General features: G+C 32.6%; 4 protein-coding genes across 5 annotated transcripts; 2 read left to right on the forward strand and 2 right to left on the reverse strand.

Annotated features, from left to right (window-relative positions):
- The first annotated feature begins 568 nt into the window (after positions 1-568).
- On the forward strand, positions 569-2132 carry LOC114377130 (transcription factor MYB59-like). Its single transcript, XM_028335532.1, has 3 exons — positions 569-785; positions 860-989; positions 1257-2132. The coding sequence occupies exons 1-3, from the start codon at positions 650-652 to the stop codon at positions 1810-1812; spliced, it is 822 nt and encodes a 273-aa protein (XP_028191333.1). The 5' UTR covers positions 569-649; the 3' UTR covers positions 1813-2132.
- A 2362-nt stretch (positions 2133-4494) lies between these two features.
- LOC114376730 (very-long-chain (3R)-3-hydroxyacyl-CoA dehydratase 2) lies at positions 4495-8578 on the forward strand. Its single transcript, XM_028334973.1, has 9 exons — positions 4495-4708; positions 4789-4874; positions 5322-5369; positions 5488-5576; positions 6232-6285; positions 6781-6848; positions 6968-7017; positions 7181-7278; positions 8159-8578. The coding sequence occupies exons 1-9, from the start codon at positions 4650-4652 to the stop codon at positions 8261-8263; spliced, it is 657 nt and encodes a 218-aa protein (XP_028190774.1). The 5' UTR covers positions 4495-4649; the 3' UTR covers positions 8264-8578.
- A 361-nt stretch (positions 8579-8939) lies between these two features.
- LOC114376729 (aquaporin TIP1-3-like) lies at positions 8940-10606 on the reverse strand. The gene is made up of 3 exons (XM_028334972.1): positions 10394-10606; positions 9916-10166; positions 8940-9495 (listed from the first exon to the last, which is right to left on the reverse strand). The coding sequence occupies exons 1-3, from the start codon at positions 10524-10526 to the stop codon at positions 9121-9123; spliced, it is 759 nt and encodes a 252-aa protein (XP_028190773.1). The 5' UTR covers positions 10527-10606; the 3' UTR covers positions 8940-9120.
- Positions 10607-14115: 3509 nt separating this feature from the next.
- Positions 14116-16569, reverse strand: LOC114374457. Of its 2 annotated transcripts, XR_003658568.1 has the most exons (3): positions 16379-16569; positions 16235-16277; positions 14116-14429 (listed from the first exon to the last, which is right to left on the reverse strand). XR_003658568.1 is itself a non-coding variant. In XM_028332098.1 (2 exons), exons 1-2 carry the CDS (start codon positions 16497-16499, stop codon positions 16231-16233), a joined length of 168 nt encoding a protein of 55 aa, XP_028187899.1. In that variant the 5' UTR covers positions 16500-16569. The 2 variants fall into 2 exon arrangements, 1 of the variants encoding a protein (XP_028187899.1); XM_028332098.1 differs by lacking the exon at positions 14116-14429 and having other exon boundaries at positions 16231-16277.
- Positions 16570-18998: the final 2429 nt, after the last annotated feature.

The raw sequence follows: 18998 nt of genomic DNA on the forward strand, positions 1-18998 counted from the left end.
ACTCATATTTTAGTATTTTACACAAATATTATCAAATCTTACTCTCATTCTATTAATTTAAAAATATTCTTCAATTGATTGAGATTTTATTTCTAAACTCTTTTTTATTTCTTATATTAAGTTTTAATCAAAGACACTTAAGAAAAAAATTACTTTTTAATTTAATTAATAAAATTAAATGATATTAGCCAACTTTCCTAATTCCTAATTGATACAAAACCACTACTTGTTAAACTGATAATGAATCCAAAATAGTAAATTTGTTACATCAACCATGGCAAACCTACGATGAATAATGATTAATTAGCACTCGGTGATGATGGTGCAAATCAAAGCAATCCCGAAAAGTTACATTGAAAGATTGATCTATTCCCTTCCCTTGATACTATTTATTTAATTATATCCTTTGTAATAGGTGACATCACCATCCAGATCATTGCCCATAGCAAATGTTGAATGTGCATGCGTGCACCACATGAACGGTGGATATGCAAGCTTGCTTATTATAAAAATACACCTTATAGAATGTGAATAGTGAGAAAACCACATATAAATACCACTAGTACCCGCATAGGTCTCCGTAAGTCTTCTATCAAGTAAAGAATTAAAGTAGCAACAAATACTCTTCCCTACACTTGGCAGAAAAAAAATGGTTCAACAAGAAATCCGAAGGGGTCCCTGGACAGAACAGGAGGACTACAAATTAGTGTATTTTGTTAACATGTTTGGAGATCGTAGATGGGACTTTATAGCAAAGGTATCAGGTTTGAAGGTGGAGGGAGACTGTAAATAGGTATGAATATTTGGACATGCTAAGTTATACATGAAGCACCCCTTTAACCACCTCACTTTGTTGTAGGTTTGAATAGAACAGGTAAGAGTTGCAGGTTACGGTGGGTTAATTACCTCCACCCCGATCTCAAACGAGGGAAGCTCACACCCCAAGAAGAACACCTCGTCATGGACCTTCATTCCAAATGGGGAAATAGGTTTGAGAACCATGCAGAAATAATTAAACTATAAGCTACCTACCTTCCAATCATCATCACTCATAATTTTAATTAATTTTTTCCTACCATACAGTACTATTAGTATTAATTAGTTCTTTGTCTTATGTTTTTTTTTTTTTATATAGAATAGGATATCAAAAGATTTATAATAATTTATATACATTGAGCTAGATCGTTTGACACCTTATTTTGTTAATTAGTTACTTTGAATTTTTTTCCTTAATTACTTTGATGATTCCTTTGCAGATGGTCAAGAATTGCTCGCAGGCTACCAGGGCGAACTGACAATGAGATTAAGAATTATTGGAGGACTCACATGAGGAAAAAGAAGGCTCAAGAGAAAAAGCATGCATCAGCAGCATCGCCTGTTTCTTCTAGTTGTCAATCTTCACTGTCCTCAAACAACCATGTTGTGGATTCACATGCTTCCAAAGAGGTTGGAGAAGAGAGTTGTTATGACACAGGTGGATATGATGATGGCATGATGATGGGTTTAATTGGTGGTGAAAAGGGGTACTCCATGGATGATATATGGAAAGATATTATGTCAGAAGAAGAGAACAACATTTATAATAATAATCTTCAACCTGTCTATGAAGGGCATAGTGAAGAGGGATGCAACTTCTCTTGTCCACCACCACCAATGATTATGCCTTCTCCACCATCATGGGATCAGTACAACATTTCTTCTCAACCCTTATGGGTGATGGATGAAGAAGAAAGTAATAAGATGTTATTCCCTACACTAAGTGACCAATATTTTCCTTACTATGAACAAGGGAACGCATTTCTAACTGGCTAATCAGGAGATTCTTTTTTTCTTTTGTCCTTAAAAAATTATCAATATTTTGTTCTTATGTGTGTGCCATCTGTCACAATAAGAAGGCTTAAGTGTTAACCTGTACAGCATAGTATCTTTGAGCTTTCGGCATGGTCCTCCATAGTGTGACACAGCTGTAATCGATCTCAAATGTAACTGTAGTCTATGTCAAAATGTGTTTGTGGTTTTACTTTAAAGAAACATCCAATAGGGAAAGTGGTTATGTTCTGAATTATGTAAAATATACATCAAGCACTTATGCAAATTCAAGTTTTAATCTAATTTGAATGGATGCCTATCAATTATAGCACTTTCATTTTTAATTATATTAAATTAATATCAGCCACTAGCTGCTAATGCGTGAATAATCTATACACACCTTTCCAATCAGAACCGTATAAGATGCACGACACATGGATCGAGCAGAAGTCAACTTTGCGCATTAATAAACTTATGGTTCTAGTTTATTATGGGAAAATAATTTTGCATCTTAATTAATTTTCGATTATATTTTTCAAGAGATAAATGAGTGTCATGACACATTAATTAAAAAATTTAGAAAAGAAACATTTTAATTGAGATGTGTAAAACTATGTTGTTTATAATATTTTTAATATTCTTTCATGATTTTTATAATAAATATTTTATTTTTTAATTAATTGATTATACAAGTGTTATTGGAGCTTGCTGATTTTGTTTGATGAGAGTGATTTGTAATAATATACCATGTTAATGCAACAATAGAAGAGGTTACATCACACTTGATTTTCAAGATGTTATGTGTTAAATTGATTTTTGAATTTTAAAATTATTAATGAGGTAGAAATTAAATATATTTTAAATCATTAAATTTGTTAGGAATTCGAAGTATGTTTCGTTACTTTTTTTCCTAAGAGAAATTGTTGCGGCAAAAATTAAGTGTGCCAACTTTATGCCACACGGCCTAATGGCTTTTTATGGCAACTTTATTTTTTTAACATCGCGTAGCTCACGTTCCTTACGTTTCTTTTTTATTTTTGGATTACATTACTCTTGGTGTATAACGACAAATGCGAAGGGAAACAAATATAGTCAGTACATGAATATTTAAATTCAAAAAAGGAAATAATATTAAATTTGTTAATATAATTAATAAAATCAAAATCACGTGAATTCACCCATTTAGATTTTATATTCATTATTGGAATTTAAAATACAATTACTTAAATTTAAAATTAAATATAAATAACTAAATTTTCATATAAAAACATTTTAAAGTAAAATTTAATATAAATAAAAAATAGTTATATTAAAGAAATGTACTGGGGAGACATTTTTTCATAAAACAACACGTGTCAAAACTTTTTCAATAACAGTCTAAACATTTGTTATAAATTATAGATTCGAACTTTAGTTATATTAATTATTTAGAACCAAGAAGTAGATATTTTTTTCTTCTAGTCCTGACTTAAATAGTCTACTTTCAGTACTTCGATTAAACTGGAAAATTAGATTAAAGAAGACGCACTTCTAAGCTGAACTGGACACCACTTATCACGATTTTTTGTTAAAATTGACCTAACAGTAACATTTTTTTTATAATTATCTTTGTAAATAGGAGCACTTACGTATCATCCAATGATAAAAAACATACTAGTAACAATCAAACTTAAACATTAATTATAAGAGTACTTCAATTCTTTATAAAGAAATTCCATCCACTTGAGATGAGACTGATAACTTTGATTGAATTTTGAATTGTATTGTTCGAAATTTGTTTCAGTTATTGTGTGTTTGGATTCAATTCACAGACACATGTATTTTAATTAATTATATTTTTGAGGGGGCGTATTTTAATGTTTTTCACATTAAATTCGTACAAAAGATGCAAAAGCTGCTTATTCTTGCCTCATGAGTGTGATCCGCGTTGATATTGGATGGACGTACATTCAAATATATTGCTAGATAAATTAAGGTATAAAAGTGTCAGATGTATTGAATTTCTTGACATGAGACCTAATATTTCTCAATGATAATATTATCTAGTTTTGATGTAGTAATGCCGTAATCTTATTTTGAATTGAAGAGTGATTCATTTTTCACGAATGCATTTTAAAATTATACACATAAGTAGTGTTGACTTGCTCAACATTTACAATTTAAATTAATCCATAACTTCATACTATAAAGAGATCCATTACAAGAATAATATGAAAAGAAATAAAAGATGATTAATTTATATAATATGAGTGAAAAATGATTAAATTTTGTGTTATTTAGTTTGAGAGAAAAGAAATAAAAGATGATTAATTTATATAAAAAAAATTGACGAATGATATCCTAGAGACTATGGTAGGATTCATCAATATTTTGTTCTTTTTATGCAAATCACAAAAACCTGGCTTTTATTTGTTACATATCTAATTGTGATGACCAAACCCATTGTCATCCATCGAATCATTACTATTTGAAAACTTAAAATATTATTATCATTCTACTTATTTAATTTTCGCTCATAAACAACAAAGATCGCATCAGAAAAAGCAATTCATATGTTTTTCTAACTATTAAAATGAACAGATAAAATTAGGAAAATATTTTTCATTATATCTCGAATTAAATTGCGTTTTATAGAAACTATTTATGAGAAAAATACATAAAAAGTACAAGTGAACCCATGGCATAGGTTGGTAACGGGGTGGGCCGCGACTTTACTAAGCAATTAAGGCATATACCCATATCATATTGAGGTTGCAGCGAAGACGAAGAGGAAATGAAATGAGCATATCCTAATCCAGTTATCCATAATTTCCTAAGCATAAACGAGAAATTGAGAGAGAATGTCTCGTATCTCTACACTCTATCTTCTCGCTTACAACTCCTTTCAGGCCATTGGATGGTATGGTACCGTACAATACAATCCTTGAGGCTTCATCTCTTTCTTTTTTAATTACTCACTCTCTTATTTCTCTCTCGCAGGACGATTTCCTTAACTAAGATTTTGTACAATCTTCTCGTCACTGCATCCATCAAAGGAACCTATGCTTCCGCCGCCAGCTTAATCTGTCAGTTCATTCCTAAACTACCCTTTTCGCAATTCAATTATTCAATACATTGTGATTTGTGATAAACACGCACAGCTTATTTTGTTTTTAGTCGTTTTATTCATTATAATTTGGGTAAACCCACAAAACTAACTTGCCAGGGAAATATAAAGTTGGCCTAATGGTGAAGGGAGAAGGAAAAGGGGAGAGATGGCACTTTCCAATTTCCTCTGCTAACAAATTAACTAACAACTAATATTTGTGATAAAAAAACTTATATACAAATTAACTAACAACTAATATTTGTCGATAAAAAAATTTATATACACTACTTGGCCTTATCTCTAGTCAACCCGTAACTAACGGTCTGAGGCTAAAATGGATTAAAATAATAGGGATCAAATTAGTAATTAAACATAATTTTTTTTATCGTGTTTGATAATTGCTCTGCTTTGGTATTTCTGCAAGGTTTTCTGCAATGCGCTGCATTCTTGGAAGTTATACACGGAGCCATTGGTGAGTTTTACTTCTGCGATTGAGATTGAATTGTTCTGCTAGTAGAACACGTTTAAAATTTAAGAAGCAATGTTCACGTTTTTTTTTTTTTTTTTTTTTGTGGTGGAATGAATTTCAGGCATTGTGCCCAGCGGGGTTTTGCTTCCTCTTATGCAATGGGGAGGAAGGACGCACTTTGTGCTTGCCATTGTTAGGAAACTTGATGAGGTTTTATGTCTCACTTTCAGTTCTTGTCTTTTAGTGTTGCCATATATATCTATATAGCACTAAAATGGAAAGTGTTACATTTTTGGTTTAATGTTTGTTTATTTTATTCTGTAAGTGCGACATGTGTTGGCAAGATTCATTTAAATAATGTAATGCCATTTCTGGTCACTTTCATTTTCACATGCTCTTGGTCATGGAATGAAGCCCTACATGAGTTTTTGAAATTGTTTAGGTTGAACACTTTAGTCTAGATTTTAAAATTCCTAAGCTAGTTTAGTCTTTTTTTTTAAATCGGCAAATGATTGTTTCTTAGTGTTTATTAGTGGGAGGGACTCGAACCACAACCTCTCCTTCCCCCCTTCTTCCTTTAATCATCAAGTTAACCTTATAACTCTCTAGTTAGTTTAGTTTGTAACTTTATAAAATGATATTTACTTTAGTTCTTTTAAAAAATATAGTAAGATAAGACTAACATAAGTGATTTTTTGTAAAGTCAGGGACTAATCTGAATTAATAGAGATTTTTTAAAATCTTAGGGACTGAAATGCATTACCCTTAAATCTTGAGGACTAATCTGAAAGTTTACTCGTGTATGCAATGATTGACAATCAGATACTGATGCTAACTTTGGCCTTTTGTTCCATGTTTTCTGTAGCTTCAGGAATTACCTTCAGTTTTTATCACTTTTCTTGCATGGAGCATGGGGGAGGTAATTTGTTTATTTGTTTTTATTGAATGTAGTTCATTTAGTTTTCTAGCATTACCTTCTTGTTTAAAGCTGCAATTCATGATATGTAATGTTACATACTCATGTAAGTATCACACCGAAAAAAGAGACATTGTTGATAATGTCTATTATGATGTTTTTAGTAGAGCAATAATAGGAAAATGACTTCTAGGTTAACTTTTCAACAGATTTTTTAGTATGATCTGAATTTGAGTTGTCCTTTAATGTTCCCAAACCTTTTTTTTAACTCCTAGGTTATCTATTATATAGTGTAATATAGGTTTCCTATTATTTTTGTTTCTTTTAAATAGAATATCTGGTTTGTTTATGGTGTACTGTAGCCTGGTTTTTTTTCCTTCTACCGCACTAATGCTGTGTTATGTCTGCAATCCATGAAAATTATGGTATAAAAGAAATATAACATGGTCATTTTCCAAGTAAGAAAGATGACTGGGACCGCAATCTTTGGAGATGCAGGTCATTAGATATTCACATTATGCTTTCGGTTGTTTGGGAAATTGTCCTTCTTGGATGACCTATCTCAGGTATTTTTCTATCTTATACCATATTCTCTAAAGTTGTAGAAATATAAGGTTAATATCTTCTATTATATTAATAGAACACTCTTTTCAAGTATATGCTTATTGCTTTATCCTTTAATTAGGTACACTGCGTTTATTGTGCTGTATCCTTTGGGAGTGGGTCCTGGTGAAAGTGAGTTCATAAATCAATATCTCCCCTCTACCTCTAATTTTTGTTTTTGAATGAATTTTAAATTGATTTTTACTATTATGCTTGACTTCTCACCCATTCCTTTCTTAATCAAATGTCATCACCTTCCCTTTCATAAAGTAACTGATCTGTTGGTATAATGCAGTATGGGCTATGTACCAGGCTCTTCCAGTTATAAAGGAGAAGAATCTCTATGCAGATTCCTTTTCAAGCCTCCCATTTAGCTATTATGATTTCCTTAAGGTATAAGTAATCAATAACCCATAATCTCTAACGGATCTGGTAGTTGACATCAATTATTTATGGGTTTTTTGCTTCTCCTATTGATTGGGCCATTGATTTCCGGAAACAAGAGAGGAAAAACATATAAATAAGAAAAGAAAGCTTAAAAATAGTTGCGTCTATGCATTTGGGTCAAGAGCTTACTTAAGGATGTGTTTGGAAGAACTTACTTAAACTCAATTTTACAAGTACTTGTGTTTGGGAGAGCTTATGATCTGTTCATAAGCTGTTTTTTTCCCCACTTATTTCAATAAACTCTTTAGGATAGTTTAGAAAAACCACTTAGAACTTATTTGAAAAATGTTTAACATTATATCTTTGTTTATGGAAACAACTTATATATAAACAGTTATATAATAAGCACTTAATCAATAACTGCTTAGTTGAGCTATTTACCCAAACAGGCCCCAAGTTCTTGTTCAATTAGGGCTTATCATATAAGCATTTAGCATAAGTTATTTTTACAATTAAAGAAGAAATAAGATTAACTAATTGCCTATAAGCTTTTGCTGCCTTCATAAATTATTTTGGAGAACTTATTGAAATAAACTCAAAATAACTATGAATATATCATAAGTTATTTTTATAAGTTTTTCCTAACATTTATACAGGTACTTATGTCATAAACTTACACAAGTGTTGATGCCATAAGATAAGTCCAAATGAACTGTACATAAGCTCTTCCAAATGCACCTTAGTGTTGGGAACTGACTGAAACTGGTTGTTTGCTGTATATCAAATGCCCTTTTGTTCCTTTTCAATTCAATTTTGTCTATTTGTAACTTATCTACATCCGTGAATTGTTTATTCTTTTAATTTATGCTCCATTTCTGTCATTCAGGTGGTACTTATAGTTTATCCATTTCTCTGGTTCAAACTTTACCTGCATATGTTCAAGCAACGACGTACAAAACTATATAAACGCCATGACAAGAAAAGGGCATGAGGAGCTTTACAAAACTCCATTCATCTTGGTCAGTGAATGGAGTCATTGAATTGATTATTGAACTTCCGAACTTGTAATTTTAGTTCCACACACGAAGTATTTTGTGAAAAAAAATTAATAACTTTCGGAGACACTCGTTCAAAATTTATTTATTTGCTACTATTTTTTTTTTCTTGACAAGATAAGAGTGCCAACTGCCAAATAATGGAATTGTTGCTTTCGATTATGATTAAGATGGTAGTAGTTAGAAGAAAGACCGTGATTTGTAATATATTGTCTTTTATTTTTATTTTTATTTGGTCTTAAGTTATAGACTATGAGTGGCTTTTAACTCATTGAATCAGAGCTCGTGTGCGTGACTATCGCTAGATTAAGAATTTTTTTACGCATAGTGAAAATCAAATGCGTATTTTCTTATTAAAAAGATCGTTCTTACACATTCTGTAAAGATTTCTGCCCCATAAGTTTATATTGATAATTTGATATATACAATAATAACTAGTGTTGATTAATAATGGTAGCTTAGCTTGTTTATGAAATGAATTAAGTTCATTCTTATTCTTAAATATTGCATTTTGAGTTGGTTGTTATTTGTTAATGGTTATGAACTTCTGGATAGTAAGCATTATAAAATATATTCTCTCCTTAAAGGATCATTTATATGAACAAGAGGATGTAAAGTTTGGTTAAAACTTCGAAGTTTAAATGTGGCAATTACTTGGTAAATGATCTTGTAGAACAAGACGAAATGTAACAGAAATCAAAACAAGGGAATGCAAACAACAAAGCACTTCATGGGAAGCAAAGAACCATCATCCCCGACCCCCAACTTTAAACTCTAATAGGGAATTTAGGTCCTAATAATCTGTTACAGGAAGATGTTCATAAGAGTTAGGGGTGATGAAAAAAGTCTCATATATAATGGCAGCAATAGCGGAACCAATTAATGGGCCAACCCAGTAGACCCAGTGATTAGCCCATGTCCCGCTAACAACAGCAGGTCCAAAAGAAACTGCTGGGTTCATGGATGCACCATCAAAGGCACCACCTGCCAAGATGTTAGCACCAACAATGAAACCAATTGCAATTGGAGCTATTATCCCAAGGTTACCCTTCTTTGGGTCCACTGCAGTAGCATACACTGTGTAAACCAAACCAAAAGTCATCACAATCTCAAAAACAAGTGCATTTGCGGCTCCCACCCCAGGAGACAATGAGAACGCAGATGTTTCCTGCAATGAGCGCGCACACAAAAAAAAAATATCACTAAAATTAGCATGTCTTGATTCATTTTAGAATGAATAAACGAGTAATCCTAGCAACACACTTCTTATGTAGTCTCTTGTATCCGATTAAAATTTATTAAAAATTAGAAAATCAGGAGTAAAGTCCATTGAATAAGGAGTGAGTTCCACTTAATAATGTGATTTCTAACAAATTTGAGTTAACCGTGTAGAGTGTGTTAGCAAATAGCAAGAGTATCAGAAAGTACGGAGATAAGATAAGTTAAGTGACTAAGGAAGAAAAGGTAATAAATTTGATCCTCCTAAAAAAAACTATAAATTAATAAATTAATATTTCCCCATAAAAAAAACTGTCACAAAGTATGTTAGTAACATTTCTCATGGACAAATATATGTAAAGAGTCTTACCAATCCACCAGTGGCAAATTTAAGGAGCAAGCAAGCAACTACAGAACCAAGCAACTGAGCAATCCAGTACAGAATGCCTCTGAGGAGGGATATGTGGCCACCAATAAAGGCACCAAATGTGACAGCAGGGTTAACATGCCCACCTGAGATGTTAGCACCAACAGAGACCGCAACAAAAAGAGCAAATGCATGAGACAGGGATGCTGCCACCACCCCAGCTGGTGTTGCCGAACCATTGTCTGTGAGTTTGTCTGCCAAAAACACCCAAAAGAGTTCATAGAGTTACTGCATGGTTCAAATTGTCAATGAAAACAAGACAGAGAGAAGAAGAATTATAAGTTTGGATGAGTGGTAAAAGCCTAAAAGGAGAAGGTGAGAAAGGTGACGGGTTTTTGCTAAAAAAAAATTAACAATTAACATTTATCGATAAAAAAAAATTCGGAAAAGAAGAGTTGTGCACAAATAAATAAGGCCTTACTATATGCCATGCCAGAGCCTTCTCCTGCAAAGACAAATATTAGCATTGAGATGAACTCAGCAAGAGCAGCCTTAAGCGCATCCGCTTGGCCAAACTCTGAAGGATTTCCAATGGCAATTCTAGAAATCGGCATCTTTTTTCTATGCTCAAAGATTTCAACTATAAGCTTATAGTAGTAATGATAATGCTTTGTGCTTAGTTAACTTTTGCTCAAATACTGGTTATATATACCAAGGGCCTGCTGCTGCATTTCACGTTGCTTAACTTGTTGCACAAACAACCACGTGGGAAAATGAAAAAAGGAGAATTTTTTTGGTATGATAAAATTATACAATCATTTATAAAAATAGAAAGTTCTATAAATTTTTTTGAATAAATAGAAGAGTTTAATTATAATATATCTTCAGTATTACTTAATTGAAAATCGCTTTAAATATAATTTTTAAAATAATTATTACAATTATTGATAGATGATTAAATGATTAAACGATGCTCATTACATTTCAATTAAATTTTAAATAGAATTTGTCATCTTTGAAGAAAAAAACTGGTCGGGGCCTCCCTTTTGTTCCCGTGAAGCCACGTGTACGGTGTGATGTGATGTTATGAAACTGCATCACCGACTGATGACCAATTCGTGATGATGGGTCCTTCAATTAGCTTTAGGACCAACCAACCGACTTTGGGTTGTTTACATGAGGGTGGGACATTGCTACCGTTGGCTACTTGTGCTGAATTTCATGAGTTTCATTATTTATTCATTTTTAAAATTTAAATGATCCTTATAAAATAATTTTATATTTTCATTTAATTATAATTTATTATTTAATTATTTTAAGATAATTATTTTATAAGTTAATAAATTTATTATATATAATAAATTGTGATATGATAAACTGTAATTGAATAATTGTTTAATTTTTTTTCTTTTTTTTATCAGCACTTCTTTAAATTTTATTTTTTTTTCCTTTGTTTTTGTTGGATCATTCACCTTATTTACATTTCTCCCTATTTTTCTCTCTTAATTGCAGACAAGACAAGAAAAGAATTGCAAGAATATAATTTTTCATCCATTGTCATTTGTTATCTATCGTTGCCTTAATCATATTTTGTTTGCAAAATAAGTTTAATAAATTCTAATGTGCTTAGTGGAGGCTGTGGAGCAGTGAATGGATAGTTCTAAATTCTAATGATTCCACGTACAAGGAGATGATTATTTTTTAAAGTCAACCTCCCTAGACCTAGGCTGGCCCACGAAATGAAGGGCTCCCATTGGCAGCTATATTTTGACTGTAAAGTTGTCATGTTTATTGATAGTTGCGAAACAGTTGAGAAAGGAAAAAAAAAGGTGAAAAATGACAAACTAATTGCCTTGTGCCCATGGAGGTCATTGTATTAGTTAACAATTATCACTATGTTACATCAGTCTTAAGTTTTAATAAGTTTCAGTGGTTTTCTTATGGATCGGACTGATCCTAAGCTTTGTTTTATCATGCAAAAACTAAAATCAATTGTTAGAGGCTTAGAGCAAATTGAAAATTAAGTAGGTGATTGGATTTGGTATGTAGCTTTGGGAAAGATGAGATTAGGTGGGTTCAATTTGAATACCTACTGTGAGATGTGGTGGTACTCATGCATCGAATTTTAAAATAATAATCCACGGTTTAGCAATTAAATCTAAGCCTCTAACATAACTGCTAACTGCTATTCAAATATATTTGTCTAAAAATATAGTAGATTAATAGCCACAAGTAATTTATTAAAAAGGGTCCTGTCATATTGCCTCTTCTCTTCCTTTTTCTGGCCCTTTCAAAATTGACTTAATTTGCAAGCCTATCTACTTTATTTATTTATTATATATGGCTTAAAGGGTGAATACTTTAAACCAAGCTGTTACTTCCCTTGTATTGATATTGGAATGACAAAGAATAAAGCAACCGCTTAGTGGGTGTTTAGTTTATAGTTTTTTTTTTTTTTTTTTTTAATGATGGTATTGATGTGAGGTGGCTTTTGTTGAAAATGGTAACTAACTTTTTTCATGGACTAAGAGCACATACAAGATAAACATTTTTCTATCAACATTATTTATTTTATATCCAAGTATCAATCAAAATTTAAATCTGAATCGTTTAATTAATTGACACAAGTTGTTGTCACCTATTTCAACCGTTGATAGTATTTAGTTTATCTTTTGTAAGATATTATATTCCAATTCACACATTTGCAACAACATAATTTTGTACATTCCAATAATTTTTTTCCTTTTAATTCTTAAACTATTGTCCCAAGAACACTAATTAACATTTAACTAAAGAAAAACGTGTATTAATGAATTGAAAAATCGTGAGTTACATTGAATCCATGTTTTTTCCAAACACATCCTTAATCCAATCTAATTGAGCCAAAGATTCGTGAAAATTAATGGATTTCAGGTAATTAAAGCTTTAACATTGGCAACCGTGTTATAATACGTGTACTGTAAATCCCCCAACGTGCAACTGGATTTGCTTTCATCGTGATCCCACAATTCTTTTTCTTCGGTCTTATGGGAATTTTTATGGGTACTCTAATCTGTTTATTGTTACTTTTATTTACTTAGTTTATAAAATTAATTACAATCTCATTGATTTTCTAGTTAATGGATATTATAGCATTTTTATTATCTGAAATGTACTCCTGTCACCTTAGAGAAGCCAAAAAAATATTTCTAAAAGTCTGAAAAGTTAGCAGGATTGAAGAATACTATTACAAGACATTATCGATATTAAATGAAGAAATGCGGACAGTAAACTTACTACGGTTAAAGACCAAAAAGAATAAACCTTTTTTTTTCTTTGAAAAGAGAATAACCCTTACTGAAGTTATATTTTTTTGCTCAAATTCACACAATTATTTTTGTTGGTTAGAAACTGAAAGCATGTGTTTCGTGAACTAGTTAATACCTCCAACATTATTGCCAGTCAGTAAACATTTTCTGTGACCGCAATTATGCTTTTTGATGTCAACAGAGTTAAACAAACTGGCGAAAATTCAATAGCGAATTATTTTCTTGCCAAAAAATCATTTTGGTAAAAAAAAAAAGTGGTAGATTCAATAACATCTTGCTAGATTAAAGGCTAGCAAATTGTTAAGGAGGTAGGCTTGATCAATTTGCGAAAACTATCATTTTGCACCAAGACCAACCGCAGCCCAATTCAATGGTCGATATATATAGAATATAGAATCATAAAAAATGAAAACAATAAGTAAACCCTATTTGAAAAACTAAAGATATATAATTTTTTAAATGGTTATGTAAATACTAACTTTTAATCTCAAGTATTTATGTATGTCCTATGCTTTAAATTTTGAAAATGTGAACTATTCTCATTATATATGTACTAATACGTGTTATATAGTGTGCAGATTCCTTGTTAATCCTATTCTTTGTTGTACATATAACATACACATAAGTTTCGCCCATCATCTATTTTCTTCATTTAATTTTCCAAAACAAACGATTGCTACTCGATTAGGCTTTAAAACACGAGAAAAACGAAGAAGGATGAAGTCGGCAATATGATCACTTCCAGGATCCAGCATTAAGAAGGTTTTTAACTCTGAAAAAACAGCTTAGTGTGAACTAAGCAAAACAGTTGGTCCTCATGAATGTAGTCATAAGATGCCCTCAAGATACTTACTAAGTGAAAACTGGATAGTTAAAAATATTAGCAAGGAAAACGTACACCATTAAAGACATCGATTTTCCTCAAGATTATGCTGGATGCATAACACGAGAAACTCAAGGATAAGTATTAACAATGAAGGAAATAACTTTTTAAATCAGAAATTACTAACTTATTGTGGATTCTCTCAACCAGATTTAGGTAAACAACCTCCAAAACTGAAAATAAGAACATGGGATACAGACTTGGAGAGACTATCTAGAGCATCTCTCTTCTGTTATTACAATCCATAAAATCAAGTCAAGCAAAGTAATCTTGACAAACCTAACATAAAATGCAAAGCCAGGCAGATGTCACGATTCAGAAGTCACCTGGAATAAATATGAACAAAACAATGTCCTATTATCAGAATCCATAAATTTAGATGCATGCCTAAGAACATGTGATAATCAGATAAAGCATACAAACAATCAGGTATATAAATAAAAAACAATGTAGAATCAAAGACAATGATAAGTTATTGCTCATAATTCCTCAATTCAAGCCAAATGATTATCATTCAAGCCAAATTGAAGACAATAATGAGTTTCATTTGTGATAAGCCAAAGGTGCCAATTATAAACAATTTGCTTCCATCAACTCGGAAATTATTTTCCTGTCCAGAATATCAGAAAATGGAGGCTGATATGAGCATTGAACAAGACCAGGATGCTAACATAGTTGATCAGGTCAATAGTTGGGTCAACAACAAACTGAGGAAGAGGTTTTTATTGCTAAGAGCATAGCAAAGCTGGAAGTTAATAAACCAACCAGATTTAGAGAATAGTCAGGGATGTAATTTTTGGTTACCAATTCTGTTAGGAAATGCAATACATACAGAATTCTATTATGGTATGCAGTGCAAACAGTATAAATAGGATGAAGATATGAGAGGAGATGGATTGTTGGAATAAATCAATTAGTGCTTTCATTGAGATCTCATGGCTTCTATGCACTCAGTCTGTGGATGATCGATTGGACAAGCAATAACAGACATCAGTCAACTGCAGGAGGGACTGTTGGTCAGATCTGGGATTGAGTATGACGGGGTTCTTGAGAGGTTGGATCAGGCAAATCCAAAATCCAAACCCAAATGCACTCAAACTCAAATGAAGAAGCAAAAGCATAAGCAAAAACAAATTCAAATGTATTATTTATCTCAAAATTAATACATAGCATTTGACAAATTAGCGAGGAATGAACCAGAGTCAAGGGGTGCATTTGCACACCCTCAAGTATACATTACTGTCTATGCACAACACACACATTTCCAACACACCTAGCCAACCCAAGCAAACTGTTCAGAGATTGACCCAGGCTCAAATTCAGGCAAGGCGTGAAAAATGCCTGTGTTTTTACTGTGACGACAATATACTGTTGGTCATAAATGTTGAGCTTCAGTGCATGTTCTTAATGTTCTTGCTTCTGATGTGATGCTTGAGAGGAAATTGGTTCAGAACTCCAGATTTGGTGCCAAAAAAGTTATAGAGGAGTTTGCACGCATTTACTGGTATTCCATCACGGCAAACATTGTGCTTCAAAGAAGCTACATGGGAAGATGAGGATAGCATAGGTTCTACTTATCCTGACCTCAACCTTGAGCACAAGGTTGAAGTGGATGGGAGGATATTGAAATGCGCAACAACCAAGACCAAGATGCTACAATAGCTCATCAGGTCAACAGTTGAGGTCAACAGCAAACTGAGGAAGAAGTTTCAATTGCTAAGAGTTAAGAAACCAACTAGATTTAGAGAAAAGTTAGGGATGTAATTGTTGGTTACCAATTCTGCTTGGAATTATTAGGATATGCAATGTGGACAGATTCTGTCAGAATATCTATCCAGTGTAAACAGTACAAATTGGATAAATTGAGAGGAGAGGAATAATTGAAATAAGTCAGTGAATTTTCATATCTCTTATTATTTGTTTTCTATTCGCCACTTTGAATTGCTACCACAGTCAATAATAAAGTATCATTTATATGTACAACAAAATATCAAATAGAACTCATCATTTTCCAATACATCAAAATTCGGAAAACTACACAAAATAAATCTACAAGCTCCAGTGACACACTCATACCAAATATCAAACAACCGAAACATAAAATGAAATAATACACGCGCATAGGGTTTACCTTTTGTGCGCCTTAACGAATTTGGAATTCTTAGCCTCTTCCTCTGCGAAAAACAAGAGACGGTGAATTACAATTACATAAAAAGGAAACACGCAATTCAATTCATCAGAGAGAGAGAGAGAGAAATGGAAGTGGTGGTTTTACCGGTAAGGCCAAGGGAAAGTTTGGTGATTAGAGCTCCGGTGACTGCGAATCCAACGAGGAAGGGCCAGTTGCGTTTCCACTCGCGCTTGAAGAAAACGGGCCATGGATCGAACTTTCGCATTTTTCTTCTCTCTTTTTTTAACGCTGCTAATGTCTCGTCTTCGTTCTTTGTAGTTGCTGGCGCTGCAGCTCCCAAATCGAATATCTAAAGGGGTTTTAATTGGGCTCAAACATCGCCCTGTGGGTTTTAAGGCCCAAATTGGTCTTTTTCTTCGGCCTTTGTTGGCCTTTTCCTTCTTTGTACCGACGGCCTATAATAATGCTAGTCTTTTTTAAACAAACAGATTTGCTGCATTAAACTTACAAGTAGAGCTTTTTATTATGGATTGGTTGCCTTATTCATAATGCACTTGGGGTGCACTAAGCAAATAATGGATGTGTTATGTGACTAAGTTTGCCCACATAACATGCAACCTGCCCAATAAGAGTGTGTTTGGTTCCCCATTGAAACCACATTCAACGGGATTTTCCTATTTTCCAAGATAAGAAACTAGAAGCAAGTCCCTTGATGCTTTAGAAAGAAAGCTAGTTAAGCTCAACGTAACTGTTATTCAAAATAACATTAAGTTTACATTTTAAACGGACTTTGTTTTTGGAAGTCCACAACCGTGTTGTTTAGCCTACAGATTAAACGAACCGGCCCACATCCGCAAATTAAAAATATAAAACCATTTTTAAGAAAATCTAAAATTTAACCCATTTTTGAACCGTTTTAGAAACAAAGGTCTAATAATACCAAATTAAAAAATTGACTAAAAAAGAAAATGAGTGTAGGCTAACATTGATATTGGGGGGTGGGTACGTAGGCATGGTATGGAAGTGTCTGTTTTGGATTTTTAATGTTAGACGTGGGCTCGTATTACTTGTATTCTGCTTACTTGGCAGTTTGGTATCTGGTCATATTGGTACATCTTGTACCAGATCTGACTTTTATTAATAAAATCGTTTTGCCTTTGTTCAATTTTATTTATCCAACTCAAACAAGTTTTGTGTTGAGTAGATTAGAGTTGGTCACGTAACTGTCGCTTAGCCTATGATAAAGCAGCATTAGTGTAAGAGTAAGACTGCCCATAATAATGTTGGGATCCATGTTCCTTAATTATTCTGCCACATCAACATATATCCTACGTTGAACATGACCTACTTTTGCATTCCCTTGATAAGAATCTTGAGATCAAAGGTGTGAAGATAAGAATTTTGAATTACCTTGCACCTATGGTAATGTATCAGTACGTACTTTTGAATTAAAGACCGCAATTAAAAGAGGTGTGTGTTGATCAAGAGAGAGGCATATTCAGGTGAAGTTTATGTTCTTTGTCTGGCTGCGTCTTAAATGCGAGTAAAACTCAGGGCTTCAGACCGCAACTTAAGTTTGATTCAATATTTATTGTGATACACTACTAGATTCATGTGTTTTGAACCATGGATTAGTAGTGTCTGCGAGTAACTTGCAATTATGCCACTTTTCTTTCTTTGCGCTAATTTTGCGTCAACTTGTCTATATGTAAAGAACGCCATATTAGACAGAAGAAACACGAAGCAAAAGAATGTTCAGCCACTAACAATAGAGTTGAAAGGGTCATTGGGTAACGACCTCAATGATCAGAAAATATCAAGGACCATGGTCCATAGATGATTTTATAGATTAAACTCATTTACTAATTAATGCAATAAATATATTGTAAAAGTCACCTAGGTAAATAGGTAATGTCATTGTAGGCTTGTGCACAATTTTTCACCACTTGCCATTTTTTTCCACTCTGTCTTTTACAGAACTACAATTCTGTGAGTGCCGTTGCTTAATAACTAATAAAATTCAAAAGGCAGAATGAATGTAAGGGAGACTCGAACCTGCATACATAGACTCAAGTCAATTAGTGGAATTAATACAAAGAATCGCATGAATGGGTAGAAAATACGAGTACAAGACAAGGCATTTTTATTTTGGGTCTTCTTCGGCAGTGCCGTTTGTGGACTTCTCGAATTGGAAGCTAAGTTTGTTTGGCTAGGAAACATTGTGGCTTAGTTGGGCTTTAAGTTGAAGTCAAACTGTCAAAGCGTACGTAGCTCGCAGCCTGAGGAATGTCAGCTACCAATGGGAAGTGACTCTTCTTTTCTTCTTTTCTAGACCTTAAGGGATTCTAGAATCATGTAATATAAGAGAAATGCTAATCTAGATTTGTCAAATTCGCAGGAATTATGAGTTTATTCCGTTAAAACATATTGTTATATATCTTCTTTTTTAAAATAGTATTTATTTTTAAAAAATAATACGTTTTACAATAGCGTATTTGATCCTCTACTTATTTTCTAATACATGAATTTCACCAATTATATTTTCAATATTTTTTTCACTATTGGTGTGACTTTTCTGTGATTAACCGGTCTTAATAAAATATTTTTTTATCACAACACTTATGAGATTAATGGGTAGTCATCATTGGCCAATCAATTATCACTATCCGCATGATACTCTTAGTGGACAACAAAAATAGTTATCGACTTGGTCAGGGTTGTTATCTATAAAACAAAATACATAATTATAGAAAATAAGTTACAT

This window comes from Glycine soja, chromosome 11 (genome assembly GCF_004193775.1).
Source record: "Glycine soja cultivar W05 chromosome 11, ASM419377v2, whole genome shotgun sequence".
NCBI classification, from domain to species: domain Eukaryota; kingdom Viridiplantae; phylum Streptophyta; class Magnoliopsida; order Fabales; family Fabaceae; genus Glycine; species Glycine soja.